The sequence below is a fragment of the Mus caroli genome, unplaced genomic scaffold (assembly GCF_978045245.1).
Source record: "Mus caroli unplaced genomic scaffold, Mus_caroli_1 scaffold_16, whole genome shotgun sequence".
NCBI classification, from domain to species: domain Eukaryota; kingdom Metazoa; phylum Chordata; class Mammalia; order Rodentia; family Muridae; genus Mus; species Mus caroli.
The window spans coordinates 69,545,604-69,566,773 of NW_028227271.1; the positions used below are offsets into that span (position 1 = coordinate 69,545,604).

Below are 21,170 nucleotides of genomic sequence, written 5' to 3' on the forward strand. Positions count from 1 at the left end.
GCTGATAAAGTTTTCTCATGTGAATGTCCCTAATAGAAAATGGGCCAGTGGAACTGAAAGAAAACACTGATATCCAGAGAGGGCAGTGTGTGTGAACCGGCTTTAAGGAATATGATTCTGTTTAACAATAGTTTCTTAGCAAATTTAATTTTGTCTACTTTGGTTTTGTACCTCTTCTGAAATAAAAAAGGCAAGGAACATCTTTTTTACAATATTCTTGCTTAATGCTTCTGTTCATTCCAGGTGTTAGGCACTTATGGCTCAGTGTGCTGTATCACTCGGGACTGGGAATCACATGGTATTATCTGAGAATACAAAACAGTGCATAGACGATTCTTTAAACAACAAAATATTCCAGCCACTTGTACATGGAAAGTTCCTCGGGAGCACGTTGACTTCTGTATTGCATAGCTCTTTTATAAGAGCCCTCCTATCCATTCCTGGGGAGTGGTTTTGTTTTTGGGTTTTTGTTTTGTTTTGGTTTTGGTTTTGGTTGTTTTTGGGTTTGGGTTTTTTGTTTGGTTGGTTTTTGTTGTTGTTTGGTTTGGGGTTTTTTGTTTGGTTGGTTGGTTATTATTCTCCCAGCAGAGATAACCCAACAGCATGGCTCTCATTTGCTTCCTAATTACAGATGCATTTCCCCTTAATCCTTATTAAAATGGGCTTTTTAAAGAGTAAGCTGAAATTTCATCCTGTAAAATAAAATGTAAAGATTTACTAGTAAAACTACTTCATATTAATGTGTATTATTCAAACCAGAGCTCACATTCTGATCCCCAAGTTTCCACTCAGGACCACAGTCTCCTGGCAGGGCCGCGTGTAGATGCAAAGTGAGATTGGATGCACTCTGCAGAGCCCCAGCTGGGGCTCGCCTGTGTTGTCACAGTAGTTGTGAAGCCACTCAGAAAACAGGTGTCTGGCTGGAGCCTGGCCTCCCAGGTATGTCAGCTTGGTACTGCCCTGGCACTGACAGCCTCTGGGGACATTTGGGGAGGTACTCATTTTAAAGGTAATACTAGAGGCCTCATGCTTTGTGCTCTACCAAGTGAACCTGCAATTGGAAACCAGAATGTTTAAGCCCTACCCCACTCACACCTTTTCCATTGAAACACTGTAAAAGTCCTTGCAGCCCATTCATTTACCATAATGGTCCAAGCATGAAGTTTGCTGAGTGCTTATTACAAGTAATGACAAACAGGATGACTTAGTGCACAGACACTATAGTCCTCTCCGTAGACTAGAGTCTTGGATGGTTACCTTTGGAAGTTGATACGTCGATCATAGGACCCTAAGACAGTTATGTTCCCTTGCTCTCACTTTATACCCTCCTGGATGTTTTCCCTCGGTCATACTTTCTTTTTAATGCAGGGTCTCTCCCTGAACCTGGACTCACTAATGTGACTAGACTAGCTCAAGGGATCAGCCTGTCAGTACGCTGTGTCCCCACCCAGCACTGGAATTAGATCACCCAACTCTTATATGAGTGATGAGAATCTGAGCTCAGGTCCTCATGCTTGCATGGCAAGCAGGTGGCTACCGGGCCAGCTCCCTAAACCATGTGTTAGACAAATGTTAATGAAGGAGCAAGGGAAGGAAGATGCTCTCTCCTGGAGTTGGTGGGTTTGTCTTTGATCTTCCCAAGACTTGTTATACTAACTAGGCATATATTCCATGTATTTAACATTTTTATAAGAGCCCTCCTATCCATTCCTGGGGAGTGGTTTTGTTTTTGGGTTTTTGTTTTGGTTTGGTTTTGGTTTTGGTTGTTTTTGGGTTTGGGTTTTTTGTTTGGTTGGTTTTTGTTGTTGTTTGGTTTGGGTTTTTTGTTTGTTTGGTTGGTTTTTGTTGTTGTTGTTTGGTTTGGGGCTTTTTGTTTGTTTGGTTGGTTTTTGTTGTTGTTGTTTGGTTTGGGGTTTTTTGTTTGGTTGGTTGGTTTTTGTTGTTGTTGTTTGGGGTTTTTTGTTTGGTTGGTTGGTTTTTGTTGTTGTTGTTTGGTTTGGGTTTTTTGTTTGTTTGTTTGTTGTTGTTGTTGTTTGGTTTGGGCTTTTGGGGGGGAGAGGGGGCTATGAGTGTTTGTTTGCTTTGTTTTTGTTTTTTCGTGACAGGGTTTCTCTGTGTAGCCTTGGCTGACCTAGAACTCACTTTGTAGACTAGGCTGGCCTGGAACTCACAGGTCACTTCTGCCTCCCTGAGTGCTGGGATTAAAGGTATATAACACCTTTGCTAATTGAATTCACATTGTCTGTTAATAGCTAGGAAACTAAAAGTACTATTTCAGCCACAAACTACCGCCATACTAAGAATAATTTCATTTTCTAAGCTGTGTGACTAGTAACAATGCTGGTCTATGACATCTACTTCATGTTTTTAATCATATATTTTGCTATATTTTGCATTTTAAAGGAACTATATGTGTCAGTGCTCCAGAACTAATATATCAGGGGATCCTGTTTATTTTTAGGTGTTGCTTCATGATTAAAACATTATCGAAAGAAATTATCCATTACAATCTCAATTTCATGATTTGTGTATTATGGTTGTCCTATATTTTTATTATAAAGTGACTTTCCTAAGTGATTTTTTTTACATAGTTGTGCTATGGAAATATTTTAATAATCGTAAGTATTGTGATGTCACCACAGCAGGGAATTCCATTAATAGACCCACTCGGTGATATGAATAGAGCTGTCCTTGCCTGTTGTGCTTGCCAAGGCCTGTTAACTGAGGGTATTGTTACTGCTTTCTAAAATAGTTGGTAGAAGCCGTTCATCTAAAACAATGATGTTCTTTATTATCAGACATTCAGAATATATGTGTAATAGGGTATGTGTGCCCAAAATGCTGTGACTTCCCCAAGATAATCTGTTTACCTTCACCTGCCAGCCATGTGCTAATTTTCCTTCTTGATGCCAAACATAGATGTCCTTACATTAATGTATATACAAAACGGTGCTGAACAGGACTTTCTGTTGCTGTAGAATTGTTTGTCACTAGTGTCCACAGCAAGGGTTCCAGGTTCTGCCAAGTAATAAGAACACACCACTTTTTGTGCATTCAAGAAAAACCTACTAAAGAAAGAAAGTGTTCTAGGCTCTAGTCCCAACACTAGGCGCTCATGGCTGCAGGGGCGGTTTCCCAGGGTTAGCCTCTGATGTGGGTGGGCTCCATTGCTAATTAATGCTTGAAATAAAGGAGGGAGAAGTGGGTGCTGGAGGAGTCTGTGGGTGAGGTGACTGTCTGGATTTTCACTGACAGGAAGAACTTTCCATAGTGTCTGTCAAAATGCTCCTCAGTGCAGCACACAGGGCCATGCAGACCTATCTGTTACATTTTCCTCAGGAACTGCCTTTCTCAGCTGGGCAGGCACTCCATCATGGAGCCTCGGGGTCAGTTGGGGATATTAAATGCCTAAGTTTACTGTTAAAGTTTTAAAGTTGACAGTCTAAGGGAGAGAGAAGAAAATTGGTTGGTTTATTTTGTTTTTGTGTTGTGTTGTTTGTTTTGTTTGTGTGTTACCTAGATTAAATTCAAAGAGAGCAACTTGAGGGAGCTGTTCACAGGGAATGGTGGTGCCCCCAGAAAAGAGAGCCTGGCATTGCTTCCTCCGTCAGCTGTGTGCTGAGCTATCCTGTAAACTCACTATACGCCACTAAGTCAGGGTTCTGACCACATTGCATTTGAAGAACACTGGTCATTACAAAGCTTCTGTAGGCTGAGCCAAGGCCTGCAAGATCACAGGACCATAGTGTAGTGTGCTAAGAGTCGAATGAACACCATGCCCGGACCCCTTCCCGTTCTTTCCTGGAGAGTGTGGAGAAGAAGCTGGACTGTGTCTGTGCTCCCAGAAAGGCAGAGGTGATAAGCCTGTCCAAGTGGCTTCAAGAGCAAAGGAGACAAAACCCCATGCCAATATGAATGGGCACTGTGGTAATACTTACATCATGAAACACACACACACACACACACATCTGCCTCTTCTGTGGACAGAATAATCAGTCCACCCAGAACAAGCACAGACTCCACCCCCACCGCTCATAACCACTCTGTCAGAAAAGTGACTCCTCCAGCTTCTCACAACTGAGACCTTCAGGGGACAGAAGGCTCTGGGCATGCCCCATGTTAAGGAAAGGGGGCAAAACTCACATTTTGTATGAGGCTGATATTCATAATTGTCTAGACTTTGACTAAAAATACTAGAAGCCAGTGGGATGCACTTCACATTCTTTAGGAATGTTAGAGAAATACGGCATTGTACAGATGAAAATATTTATTAGAGAAATAAATTATTTTAAACTTATGTAATGGTGCCACAGAGATTCAGCTAGTTAACAGAACAATTTTAAACACATTGCGTAAGTGTATGTGTGTGTTTGTGTATGTGAGAGTGTGTGTACACATGTGCATGTGCACATATATTTACATTGTCATTCCTCAGGAGCCATCCTGTGTGTGTGTGTGTGTGTGTGTGTGTGTGTGTGTGTGTGTGTGTGTGTGTTAATAGGATCTTTCATTAGTCTGGGGCTTGCCAGTTTGGCTAGGCGGGCTGGCTAACTTGCTGGCTGGCTAGCCAGAGCCCCCAGAGCCTTTCATGTATCGGCCTCTCAGTACTGGGTGAGAAGTGCCAATGACCTAGCCAGCGTTTGACAAGGGCTTGGTGGCTCAAACTTATGTCCTCATACTTGCAAGACAAACATATCTACTGTATGTGTGCTCTCTCCAGCCAAAGCATACGGTTTGGTTTTTGTTTGTTTTGAGTTTTTTAATTCCATTCTTATTTACTGTGGGTACACATAGCCATGGTACATGTGTGACAATCAGAAGACAAGAGTCGGAAGTCAGGTCTCCTCTGTGCATGGGAATCATGGGAATCAAGCTTGAGTCACCAAGTCTCCGCAGTAGGCGTGTTCACCTGCTGAGCTGCCTCATCCACCTGCACAGTGCTTTTCTGGCTTTGGCTGTAATCACTCAAAATAGATAACTTTGGTTTTGATAAAATGTTTAATTGAAAGACACAATCACTTTGGTAATTCCTTATTGACATCTTTGTGTTTTAAACTATTAAAAATGTTAATCAAAGCCAGGTGTGGTAGTCCCAGTGCTTGAGAGGCAGAGATGGGTGGGTGTCTTTGAGTTGGAGGACAGCCTGGTCTAGAAAGTAGGTATTAGGACAGCAGAAACATAAACAGCAGTTACACAGAGAAACCCTGTATCAGGGGCTGGGGGTGGGAAGGGTTAATCAAAATTGCTGAAATAAGATATCAAGCAAAGCTATTTTTATCCATCCTTTATATATCCAAAAATTTATTTAGTGTTTGGCTTTAATTACTCAGTTTTTCTTATTCTGGACCTGGAATATCAAAGCTATTTACTGTGTATTGTAAGAGCACAGTTGTACTTGAATCATTCTCCTGATTATTTTTAGCAGACAAAACTACTTACGAGAAATTGAAAAACATAGAAGGAAATGGTGTCAGCTGCCACTGAGGAGTGTGTCACCCCTTTCTTAAATTTAGTGTGGCCAAGGTCTTCGCAAACACGGCAGTGGAGCGCTCTCCCCAGTCTATAATTTACATGCTTCCTCCAAGCTCCTCAGGACCGTGGGCATCACATAAGTCCTGCTGTGTGTGAAGGAGAGGTTTCTTACTGAGAGGTTTATAGATCACTTTTTCATTGGTAAAACATGGAATCTGCCTCAGAGGGCAATGAAGAGATGTATTTGTTTCACTGAAGAGCTGGCCAAGTGGAAAGCATAAACAGCCATTCCGTTAGACCAGTTGTGATAGAGTACATTAATTAAGGAAAATACTACTGTAGATTCAACCTGGGGGAAAGGGGAGGGTTTTGGTTTTTGGTTTGGTTTGGTTTTAGTTTTGGTTGTTTTTTAAAGAAGTGCTCCCCTATATGTAATGTTAAAAAAAAAGAGAGAGAGAAGAAAAGAAAAACCTTTCCATGCTGAGGCTGGAGAGAGGGCTCACAGTGGTTAAGAGCACTTGTTCCTCTTCCAGAGGACCCCGGTTCTGTTCCCAGCACCCATACTGTTGCTTACAACCTCCTGTAACTCCATTTCTAGGAATTCCTTGTACTCTTCAGACTTCCTCAGGTATCAAGCACACAAGTGATACATACACACACATGCAGGCAGAATACCCATGTGCATAAAATAAAATTTAAGTTTAAAACACACTTTATATAATAAGTGGATTTTTTTTCTTTTAGTTCTCAAAAGACCCAAGAAGGAGCTCTCGGTCCAACTCAGACTTTTGGAGTGGGCTTGATGCCATGAACCACTCACTCACTATCTGTTACCCGAAGCGTCACCTGGCTCCTCAGAGTACCCTGGTCTGTGAACTAGGGTTGATGATATCTAACCCCCCCACCCCACCCAGCAGTGATAGACTGTTAGCACACAGTGATAGACTGTTAGCACACAGTGATAGACTGTTAGCACACAGGGTTGCCCAGCACACCCATGTAAGTGACCAGTAATTGGCCTTTCTCTCATTTCTTCCATTAACATCCACAAGAAACTGGCTTTTCTTTCTTTAGGAGTAAAAATCTAAGTGTCTTTCGTTTTCTCTTGGATTGTCTGATATTAAGTAGCTAAAAAAGACAGAACTTTCTAGCAATCCCAGAATATATGCAGCTATTCAGTCAGCAAAGACAGGCCCGGCTCAGAATAGGGTGAATATTGCCTGTCTGAGGAAGAGGAGTCTAGCAGATTTGATCATGATGCAGTGTGTAAGATCATGTCTTCAGGGAGATTTATAGTAAGCAATTCGGCTTTTCTTTTGTGTGCCAATTGCCTAAAAATAGTCACTCTCATATTTTTGAATGTGCATACTTTAAACATGTATAAACATGTCATGATTTTCTGCATTGATGTGAACTTTCCTTTGTTCACAGTGCTAGGAAATAAATTATAAAAAAGCACACTGCTTCACATTCCTCATCTTTAAGTACCACTTGCAGCACTCTTCGTGTCCTTGCAGAGGCCTCCTCCCTCCCATGTCTAAGCTGATCGCCTGTGCTCACAGCCTTTGGGAAAATGAATATGACAAACTCTGTTCACAGCATTTTTAAAGCCAAACCAGATTCTGTACGGTGCAGTAAGAATTTCAGCTAAAATGAAATAGTAAGGGGAAAGTACCGTGCTGCTCCAGGCCACAAGCAACTCAGAACAGCCAGAGGCCTGCGTGGGTAAATCTTACAAAATGCAGTAGGCAATTCTGCATTCAAGTTGCCATCAGAAATTATTGTTGTCAGGCATTCTGTTGGTAGGGCCTATCAGTAGAATTGCTAGCAGATGGGAAATTGAAGAGTCAGGATACAGTATTAGCGATGCATGTGTTTTTTTAATCACAGGCCACTAATAATTTCTGTAGCATCTGTGAGATTCGCTTAAACAATTGCTAGGAAGAGTTTGTTTTCCCAGTAAACACAATAAACCTTGTACGGGATTTATTGATGGACTATTTGATAAACATGTTAGCGTTTATTTACTCTCAGGACTCTGTGATTCGCTGTAGTGGCATCTCGTTTGTTCTGCCATATTGACTATGCCAGCATCTTTTAAACCATTAAACTTGAAATATTACCACATTTATACATTTTAAAACTTTGTAATTGGGCTGCTAAGATGGCCCTTGCCACCAGCCTGACAACCTGAGTTCAGTCCCCAGGACAGGCAGGTGGAAGGAGAGAACTGACTCCTGCAAGTTGTCCTCTGACCTCCACACTCACACACACACACAATAAATTCATGAGTAAATGTTGTAAAATTGTTTATATTACTGTTTCTGTTGCTTGTTTTTGATTAAGCCTTTTAAGAAATATCTCCAATAATGAGAGATTTTTAACAAAACACAAAATAATATAAGGAACCGAAGGATTTTTCTCTCTTAGCTGGTTAAAGTTATTTTAGAAAGTAATTCAGTCTTGCTACCTAAATGTGACATTTTAGATTGGATAGTAAAATAAATGTGCAGCTTAAAGTTCCAGTTTTACTATCAGCACTTCCTGGTTATCAGGATTTCTCGAATTGAGAACTAATCCTAATTGCTCAAAGCTGAAACAATCAGAACCGTCTATCAGGAGTTTGACTTAACCCTATTTTGTGTGAGCATTAACAGTGAGGCATCGATTTGCATGCCATACTCGGGTCTTTTCTAAGAGATGGAGAAGTGTAGTACTTTGGATTTTGGTGAACAGACTCCTCTCTGGCATGAAATGTGGTAAGTTGGGGCTGTCTTCACACAAGTCGTTTGTTGCTACACCTGCAAGTCATACGCCATACTACTGCATTCAGGCAGAATGGTGGCTTCTAGTGAAAAGTGCTTTTGATGTTTTATTTCATTTATGAGCAAATATCTATGTGCCCATATGTCTGTTATTGTCTAGAGGTTTGGGCTTCTCTTGAAATTCTCAAGAAAAAAAAAAACAAAAACAAATTAGCCAGCTAACCGAAGCCTAAGGAAAGGGCAGCTGTGCCTTGCCTTAGCATCTCCATTTATCCCATTTCAAATGCTCTGTGCAAGGGTCTCCTCTGTTGCCTTTCCTGTTGAACGTTCCACCAAGGATCTCACTTGGCTTAGAGACCCTGGGAATGATATCGTGCTCTAACACTGGTGGGCCTGTCCGAGAAACTTTTGCTACTTGGAAACATAACCAAAATGTCCAGTGAAACTTCATGTTCAATACTTACGTTACACATGTGGGAGGCACGCATTTGGCCTTGATGGAGCCATGTTCCACTCCTTCCTGCCTTTTCTTTGTCCCCCCCTTATAAACCCACCCAAGAAAATCTGTTAGGTTTTAATTGAAAAAACACAATGCTATTTTAAATGTTTGAGATCTAAGGGGTCAGAAGTATATACTGTGAGCCTGTGCTGAGTAATCCCTTCTTCAAAATTAAATTGTCACAACTGGTTTGTGGGCTCTTGCTTCCATCAGGGCCAGGCAGGAGAAAGGCCCTGCTCCTGAACTCACTTCAGAGAGAAAGAGGCTGGGGGGGAGCAGACAGAGTGGGAGGAAAGAGTCAAAAGGATAAATTTGGAGTTTTCTCCCACAGACTTAGCAGTACAGCAGTTGAGTGTCAGGCACCAATATGTGAAATGGGAGGGCTGCAAGTTGCAGTGGCGCAGTCTCCTCTGCATTACCAGAGTGTAACTCTGAGCAGACACTCTATTCCCTACAGTCAGTGTGGGTTGCCCCAGCCTCGGAGGGCCCTGCTGTACTGATGACATCCATAAAAACTGTATGCATAACTCTGTGCTTCTGCTAAACAAATGACTCTGTCATAAACAGTAACTGTTGCGGCCCGCCCGCGGTCCACAACACGAACGGTTCACTGAGAATGGCAGTTCCCTGCAAAGAGAGGAATCTAGACGGGGCGGAAGAAACAATGGAGTCAAGACAAGACTCTGATCAAGACTCAATTTAATATTTCCAGACACTCAGTTTATAAAGGAAGGGGGAGGGAACCCAATTTACCGCCAAGTAACTCAGGGTCCAGTAGCAGGACGAACACGTGTGTGACTCCAGGCAGCAGAGGCAGGTTCCAGCAGTAGGTAGGCGTGGCAGGACGAATGAGCCGGTAGCTCCACCCTTGAGCAGGCAGGTTCCAGGCTGGGGGAAGGGAGGCCACATTTCCCCCCATTAGATAACAAAACAAAAATAAAAAAAAAGGGGTGGCCTGTGGCAGAAAAATTATCTATGTTCAATAGTTCTGCCTGAGTTCCTAGGGCTAAAGAAAAAAAACCTATTTCCGTGGGATTCCCTAACTATTCTAATGGTAAACTGTATCTGGCTAAGGCTGTCTTTAAAGCACTGACTGAATGGCAGCACTGGGCTGTAGGCTCTGACTTTATAATGCTAATTAGTGCTGAATAGGTAGCTACCTGTTTGCCTTTTAAGTAGGGCATTGGAACCCTGGCTGAGTTTAACTAAACAATTTTAGAATAACACTGAACTGATAATCCTCTGCAATTTTGGGTAAAAGGCAGGGGAACAATGAGAAGGGGTTAAGACCAGCTCTTTAGTACAAGGCCAATTGGCTTTTTTATTATTTGGGTGGGAGGCAGTGAAGGGCTTGCCCTTACGACAGCAAGGTCTCCAATCTCTCTCCCCCCTATTAATTAAGTTTAAATAGGCAATGCTTAACAGAGGTGATCAAATGATTTTCTCATCCGTAGATGAGTGGGCCTTTAACCTTGACTTGGGTGGACATTGGCCTGATTCCTCCCGTGAGCATTGTAACGACTCACATCTGTGGCTCTTGGTATCTTTTGGGGAGGGGAGGCAGAGCCTTAAGTATTTTTGGTTTTTAGCTGGAATCGGATACCAACCTCCGTCAAATCAGGTGTGTCGCACAGGGAACTCAGAAACGGTCAAACTGGACCTTCCCTCCGCAGTAATTTCCTGCGCCAAGCGGTACCCATACCGTATTCATATGATTATGAATCAGTAGCGCAATTCTGAGTTATTGCGAGGTCTCTATATGAGACTTGTCAACCTCAGATTTAGCAAGGCCTAGACAAGAATTATGTCAGTATTAACACCATTAATTTTGGTTAAAATAGGAGCTGAAAGTCTTTCCTCTTCATCTCTGTTATTCCCAGTAGCCTGAGGAACTAAGGACACCTTGCAGTAACAGCAAGGGTGAAAAGCCAGAGGCCAGCTAAGGGACTAAGCCTATATCTATCAAAATAAGAACTAATCTTTGTAAATATATATGAAATTTCTACTTCCCTAGCTCTCCTGGTAAATCTAAATCTTATCTTAGACTGAAAAGCCACATGCTGGGATGTCCCTGGAAGGGAGATTAGCAGAACCACCTGTTTGCTCGTAGGGGCGGGGCGGGGCGGAGAACCGGAGAATGTAGATTGACCTGCTTGAGAGAAGGAAGAATTCTAAACAATGAGAGTGTAGCAATGTAAATTTTCTGTTTGGAGAAGTCAAGGTACTTTATTTAGATGCAAATTGTAAAGCTAAAGTTAATCTCCAGCCTCTTGTAGGGGAATTGGGAAACAGAGGAAAACAATTTTCCTGAGAGCTTTTACTCTCAGCACAAGAGGAATTTTAGTCTTTAGAATGATACTTACGAGGAGAGACAGAATCTGTGTTTACCTGACGAATTAATCTCTCTGGTAGCCACCGTGCTTCATCTTCATCTCGTGAAAAAACACAAACCGAGCCTCTTCCCCAGATTAGAACTGGATCTGGACCCTTCCATTTATTAGTCAGGGCGTCCTTCCATTTTACCAATGCATAAGAATTAGAAGTAACTGGGTGCCAGTGGCGTTCCGCTGCAGACTGACCTTTAATGTCAGTTTGCAAAAAGTTTAGGACAAATAAGGTAAAGGCAAGGTGAGCCTTTGGTGACTTTGGGGAAATGCTCTGAATTAACTTTGCTAGGTAATTTAGAATATAGGAATTTCTAATAATTGAACTGAATATTAGACCAGTCTAAGATTGAGTTAGAATGGCTGGTCACACTGAAGAAGAGTGAAAAATCATTATGACTCTATTAAATGACTAATTTTACTAAGTCTGAATATACAGTCTCTGATGTACTATTGCCATAAAGTTAAAAGGCTAGAAGCTAGTCTAAACTGGAAAAATGACAAGCAAGGATGGATCTAAAACATGAATTTAATCTCTTAGTCCTTTTAATCAGGACACTGAGTTAACTTACCTGTTGGCTCGGCACACGAATTACCAATATGCTTCTGTAGAGTTCTGTGGAGAGAACTTGTTTTTCCCTTTCCTAATAAGGTAGCTGTTTTAGGATCAATCTATAAGCCAATAAGTAGATCCTTTTAAGATACTAAAAAGCATTTATTAAATTTGACATTTTAATCTCAAATTTTGAAAATAAAGGTATGTTTTAAATAGTGTGCATGGAAATGCACTAAATAGTATATATGGGGATACAATTTCTCTCTTTTGTCTTTTAAGAGGTTAAAGTTTAAAATTTTACAATATCTAACCTTTTGAATTAATAACTTTTTGGACAAAACATTTTAAATATTTGGCTGTAAAGGGGCAGTGACTGATTGCACTTTCAATCATTTTTCTTAAGGAACGGTTGTAACTAGAAAGCTTGAAAAGTTATTAAGAGTCACACGTGCATAATTTATTTATTTATTAACTAAAAATATGTATAAGCAATTGTAAATTTGAGAATTAATAGTATCTGAGGGACGAACAATTTTAAGTAATTATGAGCTCAGAGATATAGCATTGACTATTAATATATAAATTAAGGTTTGATTGTTCAGCATTTTAAAACACCATCTACAGCACACAACCAGATTATTTGTGCCGGAATAGGGGCAACTGTGTGTCTTAAGACTCCGCTCCACAGCAGCTAGTTGGGCCCACGTGGGCTAACGATCGGCTGGGAGGATGAGAAAAATGACTTTACAATAATGTTTTTTCTGGCCAAAGAATTGTCTTCGGCACAACTAATTTTTAATTACCAATTAACAACAATTATAAAAGCTTTTTTTAATTTTTTGTAAAACCTTTTGTAGTAAACTAAAACACTAAGTAATAAAAGGATACTGTCTCTGAATCTTTTGGGTGAGAGCAAGGATTTAAGGTAAACTTCCCTTGAGAAGCATTAGTTAATAAAATACTTTCCACTTAGGAAACAATATATACTGAAAGATTAAAACTTTTGGCTTCTTGTAAAGAAGCAGAAACAATAAACATTTTTCTTACATAATGTAAAGCTATATTAGCCATACATAGAGGCAAAATTTTCTAGTGATTACCAGTTTACTAGAAGCAAAAATCTTTGAATTTAAGCATTATTTTAAACATCTGAATAGATCTGTAACACTGTTAAAAAGAAATTTTCTTGAACACAGGGAAAAACTTTTTTAGGCATTGTTTGCAAAACAAAAGAAAGGGCCACAAGCCGCTCTGGGACTGCCCAGAGCCCTGTATTGACTCAAAGGTAAAATACTTTTTAATTTGAGCATCAATCTTAAATTTGCAATCAAACTGCAAGCTGCAGTCAATGGAACAATGGCAGTTTTAACCATAATTTTTATAAGTTTTTGTGCAAGGTTAGGATAATATCTACAACTTTGGGAAAGCAAAACCTATGTTTAAAACAATTTATCACTGTTAAAATCAATATTAGAAGCATTACTATCATATTACGAAGTTTGGATATCAATTAATACCTATGAATACCTATTAAAGCAAGCTTTAACGCTTTAATAAAGAGGCATTGCTTTATATCTTATCTTAAATTTTACTATTTAGGATAGGAACCACATTTATCAATTTTTGAGTTAAGAAGATCTTTTTCTGAGGCGGCCTTCTCTGATAGGCACTCCTCCTGAAATACCACAAGCTCCGCCTGAGGGCAATTTAGCCCTGGGGAAGTTGCATCTTTTATAGCATCATTTACAAGCGCCCAGAGACCTAGGGTAAAATTATCTGTCTGAGCGATATTCAGGGCCTCACCAACTTTCTCCCAGGTTCCACAATCTATCGTTTCTTCTTCTTTGAACCATGGACAACAGCTATCTATCTTATCTAAAAGATTTCTGACTAATTGTACTTCAAGCCTTACTCCTTTTTCCTTAAGCAACTCCTGAAAACTAAAAACAGTCGCCTGATCCATGATTTTGAACCCTTCTTTCTTCCACCTAAGCAGTTTTCTAAAAAACTGCGGCACACCGCCTGTCTCCGTATCTAGTTCCGATTAACGAACTGCTGACCCCAAGCAGAACCAGTGTTGGGTCAGCACTGCTTCAAACTTGATTCGTATCCTACCGCATCCTCAGCAACACTTTACAAAACTGAAATTTTTTAGGCTAGCGCTAGCATGTGTACCTGTCCGTTGCTCCGATGCTCCTCCGATACGAAGATTCTTTCCTTTCTTGTGGAGCTCCACACAGCAGTCGTTTCTCTTAACATCCCTCTGCCATTCTTCAGGTCCCAGTTCTGGCGCCAACTGTTGCGGCCCGCCCGCGGTCCACAACACGAACGGTTCACTGAGAATGGCAGTTCCCTGCAAAGAGAGGAATCTAGACGGGGCGGAAGAAACAATGGAGTCAAGACAAGACTCTGATCAAGACTCAATTTAATATTTCCAGACACTCAGTTTATAAAGGAAGGGGGAGGGAACCCAATTTACCGCCAAGTAACTCAGGGTCCAGTAGCAGGACGAACACGTGTGTGACTCCAGGCAGCAGAGGCAGGTTCCAGCAGTAGGTAGGCGTGGCAGGACGAATGAGCCGGTAGCTCCACCCTTGAGCAGGCAGGTTCCAGGCTGGGGGAAGGGAGGCCACAAGTAACTTTTAACCAAATACCAAAATCTGTTTCTCCAAAGTCCATATAGTTTAATTTACCTAATTTTAGATTCTACCACTGTTATTAGTATGTCTTGCCCCCTGATTGATTAGTTCATAGGTGATGGGCCATTGGGAGCCATGCTTTGTTAGAGGAGGAGGCCACAGGAGGCATGTCTCGGCCTGGCCTCCTCCAACTCCCTGCTTTCTGTCCAGAGTGAGGAGAGCAGCTGTCCTCCACAATTCCTTCACACCATACTATTCTGTATCACCTCAGCTCCAGTCCAAAAATCAAACTTAAAAAAAAAATAAAAGTAAAAATAATCAGGATGAGCCTTCCCCTGGGCACGCCCTGTCTTCCTAACTCTACACCAGGCTCCTAGCAACCAGCTTTGTAAGGTTGTTTAATAATGCCCCTAGTGTTCAGTAGATTTAGAGACCTGGTACAGACATAGAAGAAGATATATCCTGTGACATCAGAAGAAAGAGTGTCGGGTTCCTTTCAAATGAAGGGATCTAAAGGAGGAAATTATTATGAAGCACAGATTATATATGTTAATAATGACAGCTTGCTATCAAGGAAAGAATCTTTTAGACACTATGTCCTCTACTTCAGAAGTTAGTTTTTCTGTAAGATATCCTATAATATTTCCTGTTCCAAGTGAGACAAAATTGTATCACTGGAAGAAAGAATATTAAAGTCCGTTGGGTTTTTTTGTTTTTTTGTTTTGTTTTGTTTTGTTTTACAGTGAAACCGTCGCAGTGTTCCTTAACAATGTCAGATAGGAGCTCTCTAGCACCACAGGCCCGTTCTTCAATAATTTTATACATTGAAAACTCAAAAATCGGGACTGGAGAGATGGCTCATTGGTTAAGAACACTGACTTCTCTTCCAGAGGTCGGGAGTTCAATTCCCAGCAACCACATGATGGCTTATAGCCATCTGTAATGGGATCCAATGCCCTCTTCTGGTGTGTCTGAAGAGACCAACAGTGTACTCATATAAATAAAATAATTTAAAGAAAAAAGAAAAGTTAAAAATCTGTTAAGAGAGAATTTTCTTTTTTCCTGGAATTTAATTTCTTGCCATTATTTAGCATTTATTAACTGCTGGCAGTTTGCCCCCCAGTAAAGGATAATGAAGCATCCACAGGAAAGTCTTCATGTAAGAGGCTTTATAGTTATGGATGCTGTTGGCTTTACCTGATGGGCTGCTGCCCTGGTCTGGGTGAACAAGCCCTCCAGTCCCTGTGTCTTACACCTGCCCACTTGTGTGCCATGGTTTCCAGACATGAGCTGGGTAAGTTCTACAAGTATACAGTCCATAAAGATAAAAAAGTTAGACCACCTAGAATAGGGTCATGGAACTCAGATAGAACTTGATTAGAAAACACTTTCTGGAATTAAATACCAATTCTGTTTTTTAAATTATATGGTGCAGAACTTTAGAGATGGGAAAGATTAATGTGTGCTGAACTAGAAATACTGTCTTAAGAACACTGGAGTGGGGCTGGAGCGCTGGCTTAGCAGTCAGGCACACTTGCTGCTCTTGCAGAGGACTTGGCCTATGTGAGGTGACTCCCTCCAGCTCCAGGGTGTTCTCCTGCCTCTGACCTTCAAAGGCATACAGGAACTCAAGTACACATAGTCACATACAGGTGTATAATTTAATATAATAAAAATACATCTTAAAACACTGAGATAAAATTGGACTCCACAGATGCTCCTGGGCACATCTGTCTCCAGAAACATGGCTCCATCTGTAAGCTGGCTCTTGAGAGCAGTGTCCCATGTCTGTATAGTGCACAGGGTTCTTAGCATCCTTGTACAGACTTCTTATCTCTGAGGTGCTTTACATGGAACTGAGCAGGGAACAAATGTGTGGTTAATGTGCAGCTTTTAAATTGGTGGAGAAACAGTATTCTACTGTGAACTGTAGACACGTGTAACTTTGGCATACATTAAAGGCACCGTCCCGGGAATTTAGGAGACGGGGGAGGAGGAGGTTGAGCTTGAAACTGGCCTTAAGGTTCAAGGCCAGGCTGTAACTGTACAGAAAGATTCTTCCTTTAACAAAATAAAAAAAATAATAAAGCCAGGAGGGTTGCTTTGTGTCGGGCAGAAGTACAGCAGGGCTGGTTACACACAGGCCAAGGTGACGTGTTCACCTTGAGCTGAATGCCCTCTAGCAGCATGGTTCTTCCCAGTGTATTTTTGGAACTTTGTCGAGTGACTCATTCCCAGTGTCCTCAGAACCTTTTTTTGGCTGAGAGTGAATTTGATTGGGGAAGCAGGAGTTACTTGACCAGGTCTGCTGCGTGAAGCAGAGGGTCAGTGAGAAATGCCATTTGGGTCCTGCTATTCTGGGGGACTTAGGTAATAAGAGTATTTTCTAACTTTGACTCATCAAACAGCCAACTGGAGAGGTGTCTTCTTGAAAGAGATCAGCTTCATGTTTTGTCATTAGTCTTTCTTCTGCTCTCATAGAATGATTTTGCTCCAGAGTAATGGCTCCTGGAAGTTCAAATCTGCTTTGCCTGACTCTAGGGGACCCACAGCTGCCTGACCTCACTCCCTGCATCCCAGCACACAGCCCTTTTCTGAGACCTTGGATTTTGCCATTTCTTTGTTTCGATGAGCAGGTCTCCTCTTGCTGAGATTGATGTTAGAATGGTGGGTGGTGCCAAAACAGCATGCTAAGCCAAAGCAGTTCCACATGGAAGAGGTTTTTTTGAAAGGGAAAAACAAAGAAGTGGCAGAGAGAGAAGAAGGGGAGAGAAGAGGAAAGAAAGAGAGAGTGAGGAAGGGGTGTTCTCCTTATTTATATGGAAAATGATGTAACACAAGTAAAAGTGGGAGGTGAGCCAAGTAAATGCTGGGAATATGGTGGTCATTGTCTTGGCAATGGGTCTGCAGGTCATAGGTCGCAGGTCGCTCTGTTGCCTCATAGGTTTGGAATGTCCTGATGCCAACAGAGATGCTCTCCTTTCAAGGACCAGTCTATTCTCTTGGGGGAAGTCTCTGTGCGTCTTGTACTTTGGAGTCAATGGTGCAGCTCCTTTCTTTCTGGGACAGATCTGTTCTGAAAAGCGGTATACGTTATCCTAGGAAACGCACAGGAATACGGTGGGAACCGCTCAGGCACCTCACTGTACTCTCTGTCCCAGTGAGGCTGTGCTGACTTGGGTCGCACCTGTCCTTCCGTACTTGCTGTCTGTCCTTTGGTCCTTACCCTTCCCAAATCTCCTGGTTTCTTAGAGGCAGTGAAGTGACTCTTCCTTACGTACCCATCAAGGTATGGACTACACGACAATAACGGTCTGTACTGCACAGTGTTTGATGGGGCTTCTCTCTCTCCCTCTCTCTCTCTCTCTCTCTTTCTCTCCCTCCCTCCCTCCCTCTCTGTTAAAAGCTACCTACTTTCCACTATTACTATAATAAAGAAAGGGAAAGTCTTAGGGTTTTTACAGTATGTATGTAGGAGTTGGGGAGTACATGCATGCCACAGCACTTATGTAGGAGTCAGAACTACAAAGGAGTTGGTTTTCTCCATTCCAGGGATTGAACTCACACCATCAGGCTTGGCAGCAAGAGCCTTTATTCACTTATGGGTAGAATAAGTGTAGGGTTTATTTTAAATGCTGATAGGGTGATAGCTGACTGTGTAAATGTGTGGGACAGAGCTTTCTGTAGCCCCAGGTGACATTCCTGACTGTTTCTTAGGAGATAACCCCTAACTTCCTGTTTTGACAAATAAATAAAAAACAGCTAAGCCCCGGATGCCATAGATCATTCTATGTAGCAGAACACATTGTATCCACTTGCTTGGATGCCACGAATCCTCTTTCCTGATGTTATTATGATAAGCAGTAAGGAATGTGCTGTTGTCCCCTATAACCAATATACTCAAACTGTAACTTATAAAAACCACACATTTCACTGTCAGATTGTCCAACACCCAGAACAGAGCTTACACACTGCAGTTGGAATCAGTTGTGCGTTTCCTCTGAACAATAAAACTATTTTTTTGTTTTGTTTTGTTTTGTTTTTTTCGAGACAGGATTTTTCTGTGTAGCCCCGGCTGTCCTGGAACTCAGAAATCCACCTGCCTCTTACCTCCCAAGTGCTGGGATTAAAGGCGTGCACCACCACCACCACCACTGCCCGGCTACAATAAAACTAGTTTATCAAAACACTCAGGGTAAAAATTTCTAATGTAGGGCTGGAGAGATGGCTTAGCAGTTAAAAGCACTGGCTGCTCTTCCAGAGACCCAGAGTTCAATTCCCAGAAACCACATGGTGGCTCACAACCATCTGTAATGAGATCTGATGCCCTTTTGTGGTGTGTAGGTAATTTATATAGATAGAGAACTCATATGTACAAAGTAAATAAATAAATCATTTTTAAAATCTAATGTAATTTTCTGTTTAAGAGGTGAATTGAGTTTGGCCTAGTTCTTGGTCTGTTGGCATTGGGTTTTTGCTCATGGTAGAGTTGGCAAAGCACAGGGAGTAGAAAGCTGTCTGCAGTGCACCTCCTGCAGTGCATCACCTACAGAGCATCACCTGCAGAGCACCACCCACTGTGCCTCACTCAGGCTGCTTTTGACAGTAGCACGTTTGTCTCTGGACCTTTTCAAACAGGTTTCTTCACCTTACTTTTTTCATCATGCAGTCTTCTCTGACAGTGCAGGCGTTGATCCCTTTGCTGAATTCTTTGAGGTTCCTGTATTGTGGTGTGGCTTCTTCAGAAAAGGAATTCTTGCTTTAATTGTTGACATGCTTTAAAGATCATGTAAAGAATTTTCTGAAATATTTATTCTAAAACTCATTAGGCTTCTCTGTATTTTGAATGATTATACACTATTAATTTCCTTTTTTTCCCCCTACATCTAGTTAAAAAATCTAAGTTTAGAAGAACTACAGATGCGGCTAAAAGCACTAGACCCCATGATGGAACGAGAAATAGAAGAACTGCATCAAAGATACAGTGCAAAAAGACAACCTATACTGGATGCTATGGATGCAAAGAAGAGGAGGCAGCAGAATTTCTGACCAGATTCCCTCTGTCTCAGTATGACCAGAAACCAAGCAACCACAAGAATTGAAGGAATTATATTTTTTAATCCCTAAAATGTATATTCTACAATTTTTTAAAACTCAAAAATGATGGTACACACCTAGATAAATTTCCCAAAAGCAAACTTTACAGTTGTCTCCACTCTGATGTCGTTTTGAAAGGATGAGAACAACACATGTGCGCACTTCTCTCTCTGTCTGCTATTACACCTGCAACAGAACTAATCTAAAATGAAAGCTGTATGTGGAGACTTTAGAAATCCAAAGCTGTTGCTTAGTCAATCATACAGCACTGGAGGGCTTTGTGTTCCAATGTCCTTTATTCCTATGGAGAAGCCTATTTATTGATCCCCCACCCCCACCCCCCAGGTAGACTTATTTATTTATGCAGTTTCACTTTCTTGGGGTTTTTTGTTTTTTTAAGACAAGATCAGGATAGTTTTGGTGAATGTCCAGGCACACTGCGGTTATAACACACAACCAAATTGTCCACTAAGCAGGGAGCTCTGAGTGTACTCCTTCAACTCCAATAGACACAAAGTCATGGCTGTAATGTTCAAATGGACCAGACATTTTATACTGAAGACTTAATACCATTTCTACCTTTTGAAGTGTTAATTCCTGATTTTGATATTGGTAAAAATAAAACTGTATATACATAGGTCAAAAAGAGTACAGTGTAAAACCAAAGAAATCAACGAACTCTTGCACGAAAAAGTGTGGGAAATATTTTTAAAGACATGAAACCTGAGGGGAAAAATGTAATTGTTAATGTTTCTTTTATTGGTCTGCAATAACTCATCAGGTTTATCCTATGGGAATATGCTCTGTCACAGGACTTTTTGTTGATTTCATTTATTTCCTGGGAATTGGTAAGCATCATGTATCTGACAATAAAACAGTAAAAAACAAAAACAAAAACTTTTATACTAAAAACTGTATCCTTAGGGCCTAAAAAAATATTAAAGTTTTAGAAAAAGACTCATTTCTGAAGAGCATTAGCATTTGTGTAATTGACGTGGGACCAGTCATTTCCTGCACTACACATGTCCTTTTTGACTGTGTGTGTGTTCTTTGATGTGTTAATTACTATGTGTGCATCACAAAGACAAATAAATTCCATTGTGCCACCCAGAACTTGGCATTGTTGTTGTTTTGTTGTTTTGTTGTTTGTTGTTGATAAGCTAATAGCCTGGACTCTGCCCTGAACAAGGAAGGCTTGTTTGGCAGGGCAAGCTATTATTAGTGGTGCCACTGAGACTTCAAGTTCTTCTGCTCATGCCCCAGGCCACCAAGGGATACACTGGTCCTTGCCACATTGGAAGGAGCCCTGACAAGTGTCAAACAGAAGCAGCTGCACTGGGCATAATAGGTGTTCCAGGGTCAGGAGAGGGTGTCTTCCTTTGAGCTAATCCACAGAAGACCAATTAGCTATGGAAAGTGTCTACCATTTTAAAACAGTACTGTGCCCACAGTCATGCCTTGAAGTAATGTTGGTTCAGTTCTATTGGATCCTTATGAAAAGCATATTGTATAATTATGTATAAATTATAAGACTGAAAATAAGATGACATGACACATATGACTTGCTTCGTGCATCCCAATGTGTATACTATGTTAGACATTTCCCAGGATCCCACTCACCATTATCAGAGTCCACTTACAAACTATGAGACATGCTCATCAGCTCACACACTACCCAGGTATTCTTCCTTAAAAGTCTTTCTTGTCACCAGCCTAACACCTGGTGGAACCCAAGCAAAAACACCTACTGGAAATGGA

At 41.2% G+C, this 21,170-nt stretch overlaps 1 protein-coding gene across 4 annotated transcripts in view; it reads left to right on the forward strand.

Moving 5' to 3' along the window:
• The window catches only part of Stk3 (serine/threonine kinase 3), a 306,970-nt gene extending 286,445 nt beyond the window's left edge, over positions 1–20,525 (forward strand). For all 4 annotated transcript variants that reach the window (XM_029469538.2, XM_021183619.3, XM_029469541.2 and 1 more), the window contains one exon: positions 19,206–20,525. In XM_029469538.2, coding sequence (XP_029325398.1) covers positions 19,206–19,364 — 159 coding nt within the window. In that variant the 3' untranslated portion in view covers positions 19,365–20,525. The remainder of the gene's footprint in view (positions 1–19,205) is intronic.
• Positions 20,526–21,170: the final 645 nt, after the last annotated feature.